The sequence below is a fragment of a genome, unplaced genomic scaffold (genome assembly GCF_019419815.1).
Source record: "Pyrus x bretschneideri cultivar Hongxiangsu unplaced genomic scaffold, Pyrus_bretschneideri_v1 Contig8, whole genome shotgun sequence".
NCBI classification, from domain to species: domain Eukaryota; kingdom Viridiplantae; phylum Streptophyta; class Magnoliopsida; order Rosales; family Rosaceae; genus Pyrus; species Pyrus x bretschneideri.
This window is the reverse complement of record NW_025999820.1, coordinates 5,733,897-5,752,011: the sequence shown is the minus strand read 5'-3', so window position 1 is coordinate 5,752,011 and position 18,115 is coordinate 5,733,897. Positions and strand designations below refer to the sequence as shown.

The 18,115-nt window shown below is 36.3% G+C and overlaps 3 protein-coding genes across 9 annotated transcripts; 2 read left to right on the top strand and 1 right to left on the bottom strand.

Annotated features, from left to right (window-relative positions):
* Nucleotides 1-612: 612 nt before the first annotated feature.
* LOC125473210 lies at nt 613-3,096 on the bottom strand. 5 transcript variants are annotated; one of them, XR_007255075.1, is made up of 5 exons: nt 2,714-3,096; nt 2,291-2,473; nt 2,157-2,236; nt 1,685-1,937; nt 613-964 (listed from the first exon to the last, which is right to left on the bottom strand). XR_007255075.1 is itself a non-coding variant. In XM_048575727.1 (5 exons), the coding sequence occupies exons 1-4, from the start codon at nt 2,732-2,734 to the stop codon at nt 1,705-1,707; spliced, it is 369 nt and encodes a 122-aa protein (XP_048431684.1). In that variant the 5' UTR covers nt 2,735-3,096; the 3' UTR covers nt 613-964; nt 1,685-1,704. The 5 variants fall into 5 exon arrangements, 4 of the variants coding, with proteins under 4 accessions (XP_048431684.1, XP_048431685.1, XP_048431686.1 ...); XM_048575727.1 differs by having other exon boundaries at nt 1,685-1,789; XM_048575728.1 differs by having other exon boundaries at nt 1,685-1,789; nt 2,157-2,215.
* Nucleotides 3,097-8,402: 5,306 nt separating this feature from the next.
* On the top strand, nt 8,403-12,865 carry LOC103939699 (probable disease resistance protein At5g66900). Its single transcript, XM_048575723.1, has 5 exons — nt 8,403-9,652; nt 10,234-10,574; nt 10,906-11,264; nt 11,388-11,599; nt 11,829-12,865. Exons 1-5 carry the CDS (start codon nt 8,974-8,976, stop codon nt 12,662-12,664), a joined length of 2,427 nt encoding a protein of 808 aa, XP_048431680.1. The 5' UTR covers nt 8,403-8,973; the 3' UTR covers nt 12,665-12,865.
* A 996-nt stretch (nt 12,866-13,861) lies between these two features.
* LOC103956331 (probable disease resistance protein At5g66900) lies at nt 13,862-17,767 on the top strand. Of its 3 annotated transcripts, XM_048575324.1 has the most exons (7): nt 13,862-14,042; nt 14,137-14,209; nt 14,331-14,985; nt 15,105-15,508; nt 15,808-16,169; nt 16,314-16,525; nt 16,668-17,767. In XM_048575324.1, the coding sequence occupies exons 3-7, from the start codon at nt 14,340-14,342 to the stop codon at nt 17,507-17,509; spliced, it is 2,466 nt and encodes an 821-aa protein (XP_048431281.1). In that variant the 5' UTR covers nt 13,862-14,042; nt 14,137-14,209; nt 14,331-14,339; the 3' UTR covers nt 17,510-17,767. The 3 variants fall into 3 exon arrangements, with proteins under 3 accessions (XP_048431281.1, XP_048431280.1, XP_048431279.1); XM_048575323.1 differs by lacking the exon at nt 14,137-14,209; XM_048575322.1 differs by having other exon boundaries at nt 13,863-14,042; nt 14,137-14,985.
* Nucleotides 17,768-18,115: the final 348 nt, after the last annotated feature.

Below are 18,115 nucleotides of genomic sequence, written 5' to 3'. Positions count from 1 at the left end.
GAGCCGCTCAAAGACATAGCGAAGTGCAAGGAGGTGTTGGAGGAAGTAGAAAAAATTGTGAAACAAATAGTTCTAGTTCTCGAGTGCTACTCACGTAGCCGGTGGAAAGGCTTCAGAAGGTATAAATGTGTCGAGCAACTTCTCGATTTGGATAAGCGTCTAGACAGGTTGTTGACGGTACTGACTGTGGAGGGAATAAGGAATGGGTTCAAGAACATGGCTGTTTCGAGGGAGAACTTGGCTGTGTCCAAGGAGACCTTGGCTACTGTCCAGAAAAATGGTTTGGTAGGAAACAGAGAGAATGTTGTCATACAAAAGCAAGAAGGATTTCATGATTTGGGTTCAGTTCCTGAACCTCGATATGTTACAGTTGGATTGGATGAGTCTTTGACGCATTTGAAGGAGCTGCTTAATTGTTTGGCGACCAGGAAATCACTTCGCCGACGAGCTAGAGAATTCTGGCTTTCAAGACTAGCAGACAGGTCTAAAGGTTCTATTCTTGATTCTGAGACCGAGTTGCTTCGCCCTCAAAGTAGCATAGACTAGGGATTTAGCCCGCACGTTGCCGTGGAATGTCAAACGAATTATAAGTATTGTATACAAGTCTTCAAATACAGGAATAATTGTGTTATAAAAATGGTGTGTAAAATGTATGTACATAACGTTGTTACAAATCAATAGTTGGACAGAATAACATGATAAACTTTATTTTGGTCAGGTACGTGAAAACCTATCTAGCCACACAATCTGTCAAGAGATGTAAGTTCTCTATATACATACATACATACATATATATATATATATACGTATACATATATATGTATATCAAATTGTCATACTTTATAAAACTAAAAGGATGGACAATTTAGGGAACCTTGGCTGCGATTTGTCATATCCGGCAGCTGCTTCAGCCACCCCCACTGGAATTCAGGGTTGAGTGCATTTCATACAAAAATCCATCACTCTGAAAAACGAAAATAAAAACCCAATTCAAACCCAACATATCCAACAACCCAAATATTATAATAATCTAATCAGACAATGAACAATTAGAGACGAAGCTCTATTACCATAAAGAAATCAGGGGTTGTTTGGTAGAAGCTTCATCAAATATATAGAGGATTATCAAACAATCAGAGACTAATCTGGGGCTTGTTTGGTAGAACTAATTGAAGCTTCATCCAATATATAAAGGATGATCAAAGTAGTAAAAAAAGTGGTAATATGTTGTTATAATTGAATCACAATTCAAGTCTTACTCCAAGATGGACGGCATGGCAAGTTTAATTCATGAAATTAGGAATATATAGAAGTCAAATAAAATTGGATAAACCAAAATTCTTGATAGATCAACTATGAGGGCTATATATAATCATGTCAAAGTTTGGATTTATATGTAGAGTAGTGAGAACTAAAATTTATGAAGACACAAAGACTTCAGATACAAAGAGAATAAGATAACAAAACTTTACGACGAAAAATTTATTTTAACCACTATCTTCATTAGCCAAATCGTTTCACAAATCCAAAAACACAGAATTATATCTTGAACAATGCCAATTAATGATTTCCCATTTACTTAAGCCCAACATCAAAGCCAATGAACTTTTTTGAGAAGAGGAGAAACAAAAAACCTCAATTAAGCAATTAAATGGAGTATTACTTGATAGAGCTGGAAAATTACCCAGTTCTTCAGAGAGAGAATCAAGAGTGACTGATGAGAGTGCAGAGAAACGAACAATTGAGAAATTCAAGCTCTGAGCTCAAAGTTGGGGCTTCCACTTTCCAACTGGGGGAGAAATAACAGAGAAAACACAGAGAACCAATCCACCAAAAATATTAATCAAATGGGTTTCTTCTAAGTCAAAATTTGGACCACCCAAATTCCGATGAAGCAATAACCATTCAAAATTCCAACAGATTGAAGCCCTCACAGACTACAAATTATCAATACCCAACAATAAAAAATTTTAAAACAGTAATAATGAAGGAAAAAGAAATTAAAGCTGCGAGCCATTCTCTAAATCTCAGGCACCAATCCAAATCGCCAGTAATTTGCACATAATGATAAGAATCTAGCAGTATTTCCATTGTTTAAAACCCTAATTCAAGAAATCATGAAAAACGTAAACTTTATATGGTAATTGAAGCTTTACCTGCAAATCAGCAGCAGCAAACGGAATCCAACCGCATGTACCTCAAAAGTGAGAGAGAGCTGAGAGATGAGTGAGAGAATCTATAAACAAAACCCTCAAAATCACAAAAACATTGAGAAAGCTGTAAAACTCACCAGGAAACGCTGGCTTTTCTGGGTAAAAAATTTATTCGAATCGAATTGAAGAACCGAGGAAAGTTCTACTGGTTCGGTGGTTTTTCCAGCAAGAAAGCACCTTGTTTGTAATTCGTGAGAGGTTGGACAGCGAGACTTCTCTTTCCAAAGAGGTAGGCCCCCATTTCGCGATTGCCAAGCATCCTTCACAGTAGTAACAGGAAAAAAACTCAAATAATTCCAAACCTCAACAAATTAAAAAAGGACCAACTCAAACACTCAAATAAAAATTTCATCAATTTGTTTATGCTCAATCCGCTATTCCTATTTCATTTCGAATTCTCTGAAAAAAAAATACATAAATCCATAAAAAAAAAATCTACCAAATGAAAAAAAGAAAAAGAAAAAGAAAAAAGAAATAGAAGCTTTCAACAGAGAGATTACCTCAACAACGGAAAGAAACATGTGACTTCTTCCATTTGAACAAAATTCAAGATAAGTGGCCAAAACATTATGATTATTCAGCTAGTAAATAATGGATTGACCACATTTATAACTCAAGAAATGCAATCCACCATCAAAATTGTATTCGTTAAATAGTGAACCCTATATATTTGAATATTCAAAGTATTTGGCGATAAAATAAGGCACAACGGAATAGATTAATCATCAATTAATTTTAATTATCAACTAAAAATAATATTCATTAAAATTGGGGTTTCTGCAATTCTAGATTTTGCTATTGATAAGTGCCAAAAGATGAGTGGCGGGGATATAAACAGAGGTTGATGGTCCAGCTCAGCAGATCAGTTTATAGGTTAGTGTTTGTTAACCTGTTAAGTATGTCTCGTGAGAGCTAAGCAAGGTGATTAGTTGTTGTATAAGTTCCTGAAACATTATATGGCAAACCAATGTCAGTTCTTATGAAAAATAAGATCATAGAATCTCAGAACAAACAATGAGAGAACATTGCAAGCAACAAAAAACATGAATAAATCAAATGTCAAAATCCAACTGACCCAAGCTTCTTTCTCACTCAATGCCAAGTCATTTTTAGCTTCGTCTATTCGAGTAATCTGCACATGCATCCGGCAACCCACCTACACCATTAGGAAACAACATGTGTAAGAAGCAGATCAACAAATCAAACATATGCTACTATCTAAGGGAGGAAAAAGTTAAACAATGAAAAGTTGTTAGTTGAGGTAAATCATACTCCACAATGAAAATTAGTAAAGATTAAAGTACGAAACAATTGAGGTAAATCATACTCCAGAACGAAAAAATTTTAGAAATACAAACTTAAAATATAACCCATCATGCTAGACGCTTCTTCTAACACAATTACATTTCACCTTTCTAATATCATAGTATTTTTTTCATTTCTGCAATCAATACCGTCCAATCTTTGAATTTTTCATTAAATTGGATGGTAGAGTGTAGAGCCTAAAAAATGTTAGGCAGGCTGCTACAAAGATAGTAAAGCCCAACAGTTAGAGAACAATGGACGTTTGTTGTACTCAATATGCATATATCCCAGGACCAAGAAAGTTATGAAGAAACAGAAATGAAACTGTACAGCAGGTATCCAGCAGGGAACAAACACTATGCAACTGGCACTCAAGTTCTGTAAGGAAAATCAGATTAGCATTCATCTAACCACTTTGGATATAACCTATAAATAACATAGTGCTCAATATAACTTAGCAAAACTCTTCCTATGAAGATATACGAAAAGAGAGGAAGCAGATGCGAGTAATGCTCTGCATCCCTCTTCATGGAAGCCATCTCAACTCTCATTTTTTGGACTTCGGCCTGAAATCGAGTATTTCAAGAAGGTTGTTTGACAAAGCAAAAAATTCAGAACGCAAAGCTACAAATTGATAATAACAACACTGTTGGGCAATAAACAAAGGACACTTACCTCCAAAGAAGAAAGCTTGCCCTCTGCATCCCTCTGACCTTGGCGTGCACGGTCCACTTCTTCCTGCCATGCCTGCACCTACATGGATAGCTGAAGCAGAACTGCCATTGTATCCAACGTATATCAAATTCGCCAAACTTCGGTTTGGATTTAACAGAGTCATGAGGGCCCACTGGAATCACAAAAAAACAAAGATATAGTTACAATTTACAATTGGCTTAAGGAGATTCTTTAAACAACGAAAAAAGGGAAACATGTATATCATCCAAAATAAAAGGAAAAAAAAAATTCATGAAGAGCATATGTAAGCTAATTTAAACAGGGTAGCAATGAAAACGAAGATACCTCAGACAAAAATGCATTAAGAGGTAAATTCCCAGATGCCGTTCTCTCTGCAGTATCCTTATAAGGAGCTTCACTAAAAGGACTGAAATTTCAGTAAACAGCAAATTAAAAATCTATTTTTGGAGAATAAAATGAAACCATGATAGGAACATACATTATTTTATCCACAAATAACAAAAGGGTAAAGGGAACATACATTATTTTACCCTCACCAGTCATTTCCAAGTCAATCCATATCGGTGGCATTTTGTACTCTTCTGGAGGTATCTCCGTAATTTGCTGACTCTGCTTCTCATTTACCAGCTACGACTCATTTCCACATAAAGATACAAAATCTGGATAACAGCAACTAACGCCAAGTCACCCAACTGTCCTTTTACAAACAGAACTGTTTACAATAAGCATATATAACATGATTTGGTCTGCAGTGCTTTCACCAAATAGTTATAAAAACAAAGATTCTAAAGATATGCATGCAATAGAATGACTATTACCTCCAAGTAAGCAGTTGCACGGTTGCACACATCATGTTCAATCTGATGGCTTCAGTATAGCAGTCGACAACATTATTTCAGGCCTTTCCTTAAATGCAGTATTTCCCTTGGAAGAGATGAGTAAACATAGAAATTGAAACAATACTCATTAGTACATTGGTATCACAGTTCTTTTGCTGATAGAAAATGAAATTAAACAGATATAAGCATAATATTTGACAAACAAAGCAAAGGGAAAGTAATTTTCTGATATTTCATTTAATTAAGGGGGATGGAGAAATCTAATTTCAATTTTGAAGAACACCATGTACTTCATTCATATCAAAGAATAGCATGATTCTAATTTCAATTTTGAACATAATAAAATACATGAAATCACATTTTCGGTTCTCCCAAGAACTAAAGCTGAAAAACAAAGTAGACTTCCAAAATCAAAATAATTTATTTTACCATCCTCAACGTGCTGGAAACCCAAAAGAAAAAATACAGAAATGAAAGCAAAGGGAATAACTTCAATCAAAAATGGACTTAAAGCACTCAATTCAGTGAATTCATTAATCTCCTATGCTTTTTTCCCTCGATTTTCTTGGAAACCAAACAGAAAATTAGAAATGAGTTAAACGCTGTTCAAAATGGAGAAAAGTGCCAATTCCCTATCACTGAATTTGTAATATCAAACAAACAAAATGAATCCAAACTCAAAACAAAATTAAACATAAATATTCAAACCTTACTACCTTTTAGCTCTCTAATTTACTCTCAGTATACACGAACAAAGTTGAGGATTCGCTTTATGATAGCCATCCAACCGAAATCACACAAAATCAACAAATCATTGAAAAAAACACTCATGGAGTTCTGATTAAATATGTAATTATTGGATCATTTGCTTCTACAACAACTTAAGATGTCATTGAATGGGAATGAGTTAGGATTTTAGCATTTTCTATTAAAGGATATCAAAGTGGAATGGAACATAATAACAAACAGCCAAAACCAATAACGAAACGGCTGTGCGTGAACACCACGTAGTGTTGTACACAGTCGCACTGAAAATATTACCAATTATAAGGCATAAGTGAACCTTAAGACGTAGCGAAATTTGACATAAGCTAAACCAATAGAGAAAAAAGATATGGAACCCAAATTTAAAAAAATCCAACGCTTTGTAGAGAAAGATAGCAGCTTTACCTCCCTCCAGGAACAGTAATCGAAATTCCCCCACTTGGGTTTGTTGGGTGGTGATGGTGATTCCGCTGTGAGAGAGCTGGAGAAAATGGACAAAAATCTTAATAAGCAACGAATAAAAATCACAAATCATAACTCAAATTCAGTTTTCCATTAGCATTTTTTCAAAAGAAAACCATTAATCACAAACATATGTAAAAAACGAAAGTTCTAACAATAAAAACCGAAGCCTGAGAAGTTGAGCTTCTTCACAGCGAGTCAAGGAGGAGAAACGGGCCTGAGGGACGTGAGTTCAATTAGCTTGGAAATTTGGAGGCAAAAGGGCACTGATGACCTGCAATGCATTTCACCGAATTTTGTAAAAGAGGGATGAGAAAAAATTAACAAAACTTTCAATATCCATGTTCTTAATCAAACATATATAAGCAAAATTGGTAGAAACAAAAATAGGCGAGAATAAAATAATAATACAACAATAAAACTCAAAAGAGATCCTCAAAATGCTTCAATTTCAATGAAATTTTTTTAACTTGTCTAATTAAAAAGCTACGGTTCAACAATCTGAACTTCACTTATACTGAACATTTTGGAATAATACTTACCTTCTAATGCAGGGAAGGGAGAGAATAATCCATACAAAGTCCTACTTATTTCCAACTCCAACGCTAACCCTTCTGCATCACCGTTGTAAAAAAAAAAAAAAAAAAGTATTATAGTTTGATCAAATACTGCTATGCAGTAGTGTAGCTATATGAAACAGAGATTTTTATCACTTCTAATTTGCAAAATTTTTGCTTACATTCAGTTAGAAAAAGCTTTATTATATCATACATAGAATTTTGCAGAAGTTGTCAAATAATTTCCACCTAAACATTGAGAATAACCCACATCCATATCGCACAAAATTTAATAGAAAAGGGGGCAAAGAGATGAACCAATATGATGCAATCAAATCCCCTTGTAGGCTGCTGAGAGATAAATAAATGGCGTTGCCATAAAGATTAAATGCATTCTTCAAACTATATAGTGGTTGCTTGGGTGGAAGACGGTCCGAATGGACTAATTTTCAATCAAACGGATTTATAAATGAAAGAACAGAGTTCAGATAACGAAATGCAACATGGTAAAATTCAAGATCAGGATTCAGAGAATTTGAACTATATTGTGTTGAAAACTCACCAAACAGCAACGATTCCAGGGCGATAATGGTTAGGGTTCTTGACTCCTCCAGTTGTGGGTGCAGATTTTATTGCAGCTTATACGAAATCAAAACAATCAGCAACTTAGATCCAATAATCTGATTGTATAGACGTAAAAGGTTGCACTACTCAAGTAGCAGGAATATTTAATTATAGGTTGGGCGATTATAGTGCACCACCTAAAATTGCAGTAAAATTAAATTTGCAGTTTAAAATAGGGAATTGTAACGCACCATCTTTGATCGTAATAAAATTAACATAAATAAACACTAGGTTAGTAATCAGGAGCTACATCAAACAAGAAATAATAAATATAAATAATTGTTATATTGAGAACTAGGAGAAGGCATGATGCTAGTAGATCTTGGCGAGGGTATATCAAGTAGGTGAGGGAAGAAGAATAGTAAGATTCTTGGAGGAAGCATTTTTCGGCGAAGGGAAATGAGAACTGGTTAGAGAGAGTCGTGTTGATAACATGTTATAAATAGGTAAAAGTTAGAGAGATAACATTTGCTAGGGACATGAGTGAAGTGAGTGCAATGTATCACATTATTTATTTTCGTAACTATAACACAAAATGATTGTAAGTAAAAAGAGAAAGGAATGGATATTGATTTTATTGCTTTTCACTTATTTTCTTTTCTGTGTATTGTGATCATACATGAAATATTCCTTATATAGAGCCATATCTGTGGAGAATCACAAAAGTGAAATGAGTGTGTTTTGAAAAACATCATACAACAAAAACAACAACAATGCTACTATTCTTAAGTCTTCGTCACTTTTCATCTTTGACTAAAAACATATAGGCATTCACCCTCACAACTTTTACAATAAGATGAATTTTTTGGATGTTTCTTTATAAAGTAGAGTTTTGATTGTTTTACCAAAAAAAAAAAAAAAAAAAAAAAAAAAACGGAATTCCAATTACCCTGATAGCATGGTGTTCCGAAAAATCTAGAAAATAAATTTATAATAAGGGTAGAGATCGGTATATAATGAGCATATACTTTTTGTGTAAAATCTTCTTCTCGTTACTTTTCCTAATCGTTTCAAGAAAAGAAAAACCACCGTTGTGGTTGTTGACTTGGAAGTTAGCGGTGACCGGAGAAAGGAAACATAATTAAAGGGTTCCAACTTGCGACTGATTGTGGTTGAAGGGTTCCCCCCGTGCACACAACACTTTGGATCATTGCATTGTAATTGCGCTCTTGTCGGCAGCCATGAGTGTGATAGGCGCGATGTTTTGTGTAGCAGAAACTTCTTCTCGGTCAGTTAATGGCAAAGCAATAGGTTTCGAAGTTTCACAGCAAGCAGCTTTGCAACTTGCTTGGTAAATCAATGGGGACAGGGAAAAGTAAGTCAATGGATTCTACTCAGGAATTATTAGCTTCCCATTGAAGCAGAATCGGATTCTTCCTTATATCAAGAGAGCATTTTTGTTTGGGTTTTTCATACTGCTATGTTCTTCTCTTGTCTTCAAGTTTTGATTGTAATTATTACAAGTTAGTTTTCGGATTTTTCGGTGTCGGGTTTTGTTTGAGAGAAGCTGGAATGGGAGGAGTTGGGGAGCTTTTTGCAGGTGCTGCTGTAGGAGCATTGTTTACTGTGCTGTATGAGGTTGTTAAGGATGTCAAGGACAAGACTATGATGTTTCGAGAGCTCCTCGGAGATCTCGATTCCACGCTAGAAGCGTTAAAGCCGCTGATCAAAGACATAGCGAAGTACAAAGAGGTGTTGGATCAATCAAACAAGGAAGTAGAAACAATTGTGAAACAAATGGCGAATGGGGACGAGCTAGTTCTCAAGTGCTACAAACTTTGCTGGTGGAAAGGCTTCAAAAAGTATAAATACGCCAAGCAACTTCTCGATTTGGACAAGTGTCTAAACAGGTTGTTGACGGTACTGACTGTGGAGGGAATAAGGAACGGGTTCGAGAACTTGGCTATTTCGAGGGAGAACTTGGCTGTGTCGAAGGAGACCTTGACTACTGTCCAGAAAAATAGTTTGGTAGGAAACAAAGAGAATGTTGTCATACAAAAGCAAGAAGGATTTCATGATTTGGGTTCAGTTCCTGAACCTCCACATGTTACAGTTGGATTGGATGAGCCTTTGAGGGATTTGAAGGAGATGCTTCTTAAGGACGATGTCTCGATGTTAGTGCTGACTGCTACCGGAGGTTGCGGGAAAACCACATTGGCAATGAAATTCTGTCAAGATGAGGAAGTCAAAGGTATAATAATACTTTCTAATTGCTAATTGAGAAGTGTTATAGTAGAAGTAATCTGTAATTTAACATTGTTTTCTCTCGATTACTACTAGCAGTATGTTATAGATGTCGTTAGTTGATTTGAAGCCTTTTGTATGAGTTTACAGCACCTATTTATACCCAAATCAAACACAGCTTGGGATATATATAACATCAAAGTGAATCCACAAATGTAATATTTCAAATGCTTGAATATCAAATCTTATTGGATATCTGGTTTCGAAATTAAAGCTTTCTTTTTTCCATGACTAATATGTGGTATATCTCGGATATAATAGTTCAGTCATGCATTATATAGTAAAGAATCGTCCCCATTTCTGTTATACAGTTCATATCTGAGTCCTAGAGGAATATAATTGGAAAATCCCATGGGTAGAAAATTTTACTTGACCGGGTAACGAAGCATTTTCTACACTAGCTTCATGATTGATCAGGTTCCCTTAAGAAAATTGCTTCACTCGTTTCATACTCTTCAATGTTGCCATAGTATATTGTTCCTTGTTTTCACATTTATCTAACATATTTCTTGTATTGTATTTTGATAGATAAATTCAAGAAAAATATCTTCTTTGTCACCGTTTCTAAAGAGCCCAACTTAGATGTTCTACAAGAGCTATATCAACGTATGAAGTCTCAGGAAGCAGGACAAGATCCTATACTGTTGGTCCTGGATGATGTTCGGTTCAAATCCAAATCTCTTCTTCAGAAGTTTGATGAATTGAAATCGCGAAATTACAAGATCTTGGTGACATCGAGATCTGAATTTCCAGGATTTGGCACTCCATATAATCTCAAGGCTTTGAATGATGAAGATTCGATGACTCTTTTGCGTCATTCAGCATCCCTGGGAGATAGTTCGTCTGTTCCAGAAGATCTTCTGAGAAAGGTTTATTTCTCACTATGCAATTCACAACATATATACATATCAAGGCCTCACAAATTATAGGGGCAACAAAGTGGGGCAAATAAATTGTTTTGATCTTTTACGATATGTATACACATACAGAAGCAAACACCCATTTTACCATATGAACCTGCAAACGATCATTCACTGATCGCATGTGATGTTAATTAAGAACCAAAACTAAAATAAGAATGAAGCTAAGTAGGTAGTCAATAACCATTTTCATGAAACCATTGAGATGTCAAAAGAAACTTGAACATTCTGTCTGCAACCCAGATGGGAATTGACATCATTTGGTACAATTAACCTGCAGATACTAAAGCACTGTAAGGGAGTTCCCCTTGCCATTACAGTGACTGGGAAATCACTTCGCGGACAAGCTACAGAATTCTGGCGTTCAAGACTAGCAGACTGGTCTAAAGGTTCTATTCTTGATTCTGAGACTGAGTTGCTTCTTCGCCTTCAAAGTAGTATAGATGCCTTAGATGAAAAAGAGGTTATCATCAGGGAAGGTTTCACGGACCTTGTTTCATTTCCTGAAGATCAAAGAATCTCTGCTGCTGCTTTCATTGATATGTGGGCAGAGTTATATAAGCTAGATGAGGACTTTCTGTCCATTAAGAACCTCCAAGAACTCGCCAGCAGAGGTCTGGCAAATCTTGTGATCACCAGGTACGCAAGCTATTAAGTTTCTCCTGTATAATATTCTCATTGAAAATGTCCACATTCACATGTCGCTCTGACCATAATATGAAACTGCAAGTCTGCAACTGACTGAGTTTGGCTTGTTACCAGGAAGGAGAATATAGAGATTCTGGATGACTACTATATCGAACACTTTGTTAGCCAGCATGATATGCTTAGAGAGCTGGCTATCTACAATGCAAAACTAGACCCAATAGAAGATAGAAAAAGACTGATTGTCGTAAGTGGACACAATCAACCCAAGTGGTTGACGGAACAGAAGTCTCAACCCATCAATGCTCGCCTATTATCTATCTCCTCTGGTTGTCCCATCTCTCTCTTTATAAAATGCATATATGTACACATTGCACGTCTACCTATGACCAGCACACTTACCCACATACATTCACATTCGTCCTTGCTCACACACACATGAACACAGACACAAGCATATGCATATATACACATGCACACACAGACACACGCTAAAATTTGCACGTAAGTTTCATATAATTTCTGTCCTACTCATATCTCGTAGCATATTGTTTGCAGATGGAATGTTCCCAACACAATGGCAGAGTGTTCATCTACCACAAGTTGAGGTTCTAGTTTTGAATTTTAAGACAGTGAACAATGCCTTACCTGAATTTGTGCAGAAAATTGATAAACTGAAGGTTCTAATAGTCACGAACTATGGTTTATTGCCTACTGAATTGAGTAATTTTGATCTTCTGGAATCATTATCAAATCTGAAGAGAATCAGATTAGAGCGCATTTCAATTCATTCCATAACCAAGAATTTCGTACCATTGAAGAGTCTAAAGAAGATATCTTTGTTCATGTGTAACATGGGTCAAGCTTTCCACAATTGTTCCATCAAAATTTCAGATGCCTGGCCAGGTTTAGAGGAAATGAATATTGACTATTGCCATGATTTGGTGGAACTGCCTGACGAGCTTTGTGATCTTGTTCATATGAAGATGCTCAGTATCACCAACTGCCATAAGCTATCTGCCTTGCCTGAAGAGATCGGAAAGCTGGAGAATTTGGATGTACTGAGACTAAGGTCCTGTACAGACTTGGTAAGGCTTCCGGTCTCGATTGAGAACCTCACTAAGTTGTGCTGTCTTGACATGTATGATTGTTTGGGCATTAGGCAGTTGCCTGAAGGCATTGGTAATATGAGCGGTTTAAGAAAGATCAACGTGGGACAATGCTCAAGATTGGAAGAGTTGCCTCTATCAGTGTGGGATCTTGACGAGCAGTTAGAGGAAGTGATTTGTGATGAAGAGAAGAAACATTGGTGGGAATCGTTCTTAGCCAGAGACAAAATCAAGGTGGCAAAAGAAAAAACCAATCTGAATTGGCTCGAAAAGCCTCAGTTGTGAGACCTGTCTTTCCTCAATAAATGATGGAGCAACGTTTTTCTGATTGTGTAGCATTGTTTTCTTTAGCTTTCATCTTCTTGTTAGATTTTTCTTGTTTGATTTCGTTCTTGGTTCTGTTCAATTTCTATGTTTCATCACATCAGTTTGTAAGACTATTTATATCAACTCTCGCGTCTCAAGAAATTATGTGTTATTTTATCTTGTGTAATTGTCATGTTAGTATTATATTTTCTTGGATTATACAAAAAATATGTTTTTACTGCACCTCATATGTAAATATATTTTTTTTTTTTTTAATATGGCTCATATGCAAATTATGCATTTGGTTATATCTATTTCTTTTGTTGCTTACTCTGATATAGATATTAGCCTATTAGGCAATAATAAGGAAACTAAATTTGAAGACAAAATTTGCAAATTAAATGATGTATCATCAATATAAATGAGCACGTTTATCAATGCTTAAGTAATAAATCAATCATCAGCTTACATGTTATTTAGTTTTTAAAATTTTGTTTATATGTTTAGTCTTCTTAACATTACCTAGATATTATATATTGACATATTTTATAATGTAGTTTACCGTATTTTAATTTAATGCAGACATATAATCAGTGGCCGATCTACAAAGGGACCTAAGAGGTCCCAGAGCCTCTCGGCGACCCTAAATCGCTTCTAAAATTTTTCGGAGAACCCTCGTACTCAAACAGCAGGTCTGTGCAGTGTGTTCTGCAATTTCTGAGTTTGCTGATTGTGTTCACGAAAGGAGGAAGAAGATGATAAATGAGTTTCTCTCTCATCCTTTCATTCGCACGTGACCATCCTCAAAATTTTCCATTTAATTTATTTTTTAATTGGTCCAATCACGTTTGGACAGCTAGCATGAAGTTGATTTTTCCAAAAAAGAAAAATGGGCTGTCAGTCATTATTTCTCTCTCATCCTTTCATTCGCACGTGACCACCCTCAAAATTTCCTATTTAATTTATTTTTTAATTGGTCCAATCACGTTTGGACAGCTAGCATGAAGTTGATCTTTCCAAAAAAAAAAATGGGCTGTCAGTCACTATGTGTATAAAAATTGATCATTTATTGCCCATTGATTCATGGTTAAATATTGGCCGTTTATTGCTCATCGGTTCAAAACTTTCGTTTGGTCTTTCTGCTTTTGTCTCCTTTCGAAAGTTGCTTTCACAATTTAATAATATGGTTGGTGGGCTCTCTCTCTCACCGTGAAAGATTCCCAGACACGATGCAAGTTTCGTGGTGAATTTCCTAGTCTCCCTCCACACTCCAACTCCGAAATTTCCCGGACATGGTGGTGCAGCTACTGTTGAAGTCAACGCTCTCCAACCCCGATATTTCTATCGAGCTTCAGTAGTAAGTATTTTTATGCCAAAACCCTTTGTATTGCTTGATTTCTGAATCTCTTTATTTTGGAAACCAAATTTAAGCGTGTCTCACTTTTCTACAGCTTCTAATCTGTTATTGTTTTGGGAAAGTGGCTACGGTCCGAAATCAAATCTCAAATTCTCAGTTCTTATCAAGTATCGGCGACATACTGAAAACTGATAATTTCCGCAATGGGGTGAAAAATGGTCGTTTCGGCCAATTTTCCTGTATTTTTGTAAGTTTTTTCTGATTTTGGTGTTGGTTTTTGTTGTGAAGAATCAAGGAATGAGTGGAGCAGGCGGCCTTATCGGCGGGGCTGCTCTCGGAACAGCGTTCAATGTGCTGTATGATGTCCTCGATGAGCTGATTACCAAGAATGTAATTTTTACGCCCCTTCTCAAAGAGATCAAATCCAGGTTAGACTCTTTGGCACCATTGTTGAAGGATATAGAAAAATCCAACAAGAAATTGGATCTATCGGATAAGGAACTGGTAGACTTGAAAGAACATTTGGAGAAGGGCATAGAGGTGGTTAAGAAGTGCAAAAAGATTCGATGGTGGAGCTTGTACAAAAGGTACAAATACGCCAACAAGCTGATTGAATGGGATGAATCTCTTCAACGACTTTTGGAAATACTAAACGTTCAGGGAATAAGGGATATGAAGGACAGCTCCCTTTCGGTGAGGAATATAGAGAACGTGCTCAGCAGAATCGAATCGAATCTGGTGATACCGAAACAACCCGACAGTGATGCTTGGTGTGCAGTACCTCAACTTCCGCCGCTTGTGGTTGGATTGGATGGTCCTCTGAGGGAGTTGAAGATGAAGCTTCTAAAGGACAAAAATGTTTCAATGGTTGTGCTGACTGCTCCCGGAGGATGTGGAAAAACCACTTTGGCTACAAAGTTTTGTCAAGACAAGGATGTCAAAGGTATCGATCATATATTTATAAGTTAGCACTCGGAATTGTTTATATTTTTTTTCTTTGTACAATTATGGCAGATTTAAATGATGCCTCAATGACTGATTCATTATGTTTTCATTGGATAGATACATTCAAGGATAATATCTTCTTCATCACGGTTTCAAAAAAGCCTAAATTGGAAAATATTGTTCAAGATCTATATCAACGCAAGGGTTTCCCGGCACCTACATTCGAAAACGAAGTCAGTGCAGTGATGTTGTTGCAACGTTTTCTGAAGGAACAAGGGCAGAATCCTTTACTAATTGTCCTGGATGATGTTTGGTCTGGATCAGAATCCCTTGTGGAGAAGTTTGATGAATTCAAAACAGAAAATCACAAGTTTTTGGTGACATCTAGGTCTGAATTTCGGGGATATGGTTTCCCTTATCATTTGCAATCATTGGATCATGACAATGCGATGAAACTTTTTCATCATTCAGCATCCCTTGGAGATAAGAGCTCTCATATTCCAAAAGATCTTCCAGAAAAGGTACTTTTTAGTTGCCGTGCACAAAAATGTATAGTCAAAAGTTAATTGACTTGGTTTTGGAAAATTATCTAGATATTATATTCCCTTTACGCAAAAGCATCCACAACCGAGTGAATGAACATATCCATTTACCATATAAACCCATGATTAAATATGCATTTAAGCATACTTACTTGTGGCCTAAAACTAAAATTAGAATAATGCAGATAGTTATTTAGCCATTTTCTCATCTTAATAACTTGAATTTTGGTTCTGCAACTTAAAAGGTATTGACTTTGTTTTGGAAAATTATCCTGCAGATAGTTGAGCGTTGCAAGGGATTTCCACTTGCCATTACAGTGGTGGGGAGATCGCTTTGTGGGGAGCCTATAGAGATATGGCAAAAAAGAGTAATTGAATGGTCTAAAGGTTTTTCTATTCTTGATTCAGAGACTGAATTGCTTTTGTGCCTTGAAAAAAGCTTGGGTGCCTTGGATAAAGAAATGGTTGTCATCAAGGAATGTTTCTTAGACTTAGGTTCATTTCCGGAAGACCAAAGAATCCCAGCTGCTGCCCTCATTGATATCTGGGCAGAGTTACATGATGTCGATACAGATATAGAGTGCATTGCAAACCTGTACGAGCTAACCAAACGAAGTCTAGCCAATCTTGTTGTTACAAGGTGTGCATGCTTTGTTTTCTTTTGTATAATATTTTTGCTCTTTTTTCCCCTTTATATACACGACTGGTTGATGCTAATAACTTGTTATTGCAATATGTTGGTTGAAGAATCTCTTCTAAGAAAATTAGTTTTGATCATGACCAGGAAGGACAAGATGGAGGGGGACGGATACTATAGCGAGCACTTTGTTACCCAGCATGATGTTCTTCGGGAGCTGGCTATCTACAACACAAAAAAAGGACCGGTAGAACATAGAAAAAGACTGATTGTTGACATATGTGGAGACAATCTTCCAAAATGGTGGAGAGAACAGAAGCATCAGCCGATGAAGGCCCGCTTATTATCCATAACAACTGGTTGTTCCATCTCTCCCTTTCTCTTTAGCAATTACATAGACAAGCACAAATAACTAGTCATCCTTGCACACACTCGCGTGCGCACACATTAATAGTTTCTTTTTAGTTTCTCCTCCTCACACTTATGGTTGTTACTTTGCAGATGAAGGGTTTTCAACTAAATGGCACAACATGCAAATGCCAGAAGTTGAGGTTTTAGTATTGAATTTCCAGACAAAGAACTATGGCTTACCTGAATCTGTGGTGAACATGGATGAATTGAAGGCTGTGATTGTCACAAATTATGGTTTCTTACCTGCTGATTTGAGTAACTTCCAACTTTTGAGTTCGTTGCCAAATCTTAAGAGAATCAGATTAGAACGCATCTCAATTCTTTCCATAACCAAGAATCCCATACAATTGGCGAGTCTGAAGAAGATATCCTTGTTCATGTGTAACATTGGTCAAGCTTTCAATAACTGTTCCATCTCAATCTCGTCAGCTTTCCCGAATCTAGAGGAAATGAACATCGACTATTGCAGTGATTTAATTGAATTGCCTGCCGAGGTTTGTGATCTTAGTAAACTATGGAAGCTCAGTGTCACTAACTGTCATAAGCTATCTGCCTTGCCTGAAGGGATTGGAAAGTTGGAAAATTTAGAATTGTTGAGGCTAAGATCCTGCACAGAACTGTCGAAGCTTCCAACCTCGATGAAGAACCTTGGAAAGGTAAACTTTCTTGATATATCTGATTGCTTCAGCATCAAGGTGTTGCCCGAAGACATTGGTGAAATGAGTAGTTTAAGAAAGATCAACATGAGGCAATGCTCAAGGTTGCAAGAGCTGCCTCCATCAGTCGTGGATCTTGAGCAGTTAGAGGAAGTGGTCTGTGATGAAGAGACAAAATATTTATGGGAATCTTTCTCGTCCTGTCTCAACAACGTAAGGATAATTGTGGCCAAAGAGAATATCAACCTAAATTGGCTCCACAAGACTCACTTCTGATATGTGTATCCTCATTGAACGTTGTTCTTCAAACTCTGGTTTGTGTTTTTAGTATGACTTATGTAAACTCGATGGTAACATAGTTTCTGTTAGTGTGTAAATTGTGATCTAATGTAGCAGTTATAATTCTAGCTTATATTGCTAGAATAATTAACTAACACAAGACTCACTTCTGATATGTGTATCCTCAGTGAACGTTGTTCTTCAAACTCTGGCTTGTGTTTTTAGTGTGACTTATATAAACTCGATTGTAACATAGTTTCTGTTGGTGTGTAAATTGTGATCTAATGGTAACATAGTTTCTGTTGGTGTGTAAATTGTGATCTAATGAGCAGTTATAATTCTAGCTTATGTTGCTAGAATAATTAACTAACACAAGACTCACTTCTGATATGTGTATCCTCAGTGAACGTTGTTCTTCAAACTCTGGTTTGTGTTTTTAGTGTGACGTATGTAAACTCGACTGTAACATAGTTTTTGTTAGTGTGTAAATTGTGATCTAATGTAGCAGTTATAATTCTAGCTTATGTTGCTAGAATAATTAACTAAGTGCTGATTTGGTTGTATATTTCTTATTTGAGTCTCACAGGTCTTAAGTAAGGTGCC

Bases quoted from the DNA above. Each gene is read 5' to 3' on its own strand.
- LOC125473210 (XM_048575727.1), bottom strand. From the start codon at position 2,734: ATGTTTCTTTCCGTTGTTGAG. The intron at 2,474-2,713 runs GTAATCTCTCTG...ACTACTGTGAAG, and splicing joins TGTTTCTTTCCGTTGTTGAG to GATGCTTGGCAATCGCGAAA. The intron at 2,237-2,290 runs GTGAGTTTTACA...TTTTGTTTATAG, and splicing joins AGAAAAGCCAGCGTTTCCTG to ATTCTCTCACTCATCTCTCA.
- LOC103939699 (XM_048575723.1), top strand. From the start codon at position 8,974: ATGGGAGGAGTTGGGGAGCTTTTTGCAGGTGCTGCTGTAGGAGCATTG. The intron at 9,653-10,233 runs GTATAATAATAC...GTATTTTGATAG, and splicing joins TCAAGATGAGGAAGTCAAAG to ATAAATTCAAGAAAAATATC. The intron at 10,575-10,905 runs GTTTATTTCTCA...ATTAACCTGCAG, and splicing joins CAGAAGATCTTCTGAGAAAG to ATACTAAAGCACTGTAAGGG.
- LOC103956331 (XM_048575323.1), top strand. From the start codon at position 14,340: ATGAGTGGAGCAGGCGGCCTTATCGGCGGGGCTGCTCTCGGAACAGCG. The intron at 15,509-15,807 runs GTACTTTTTAGT...ATTATCCTGCAG, and splicing joins CAAAAGATCTTCCAGAAAAG to ATAGTTGAGCGTTGCAAGGG. The intron at 16,526-16,667 runs GTTGTTCCATCT...GTTACTTTGCAG, and splicing joins CTTATTATCCATAACAACTG to ATGAAGGGTTTTCAACTAAA.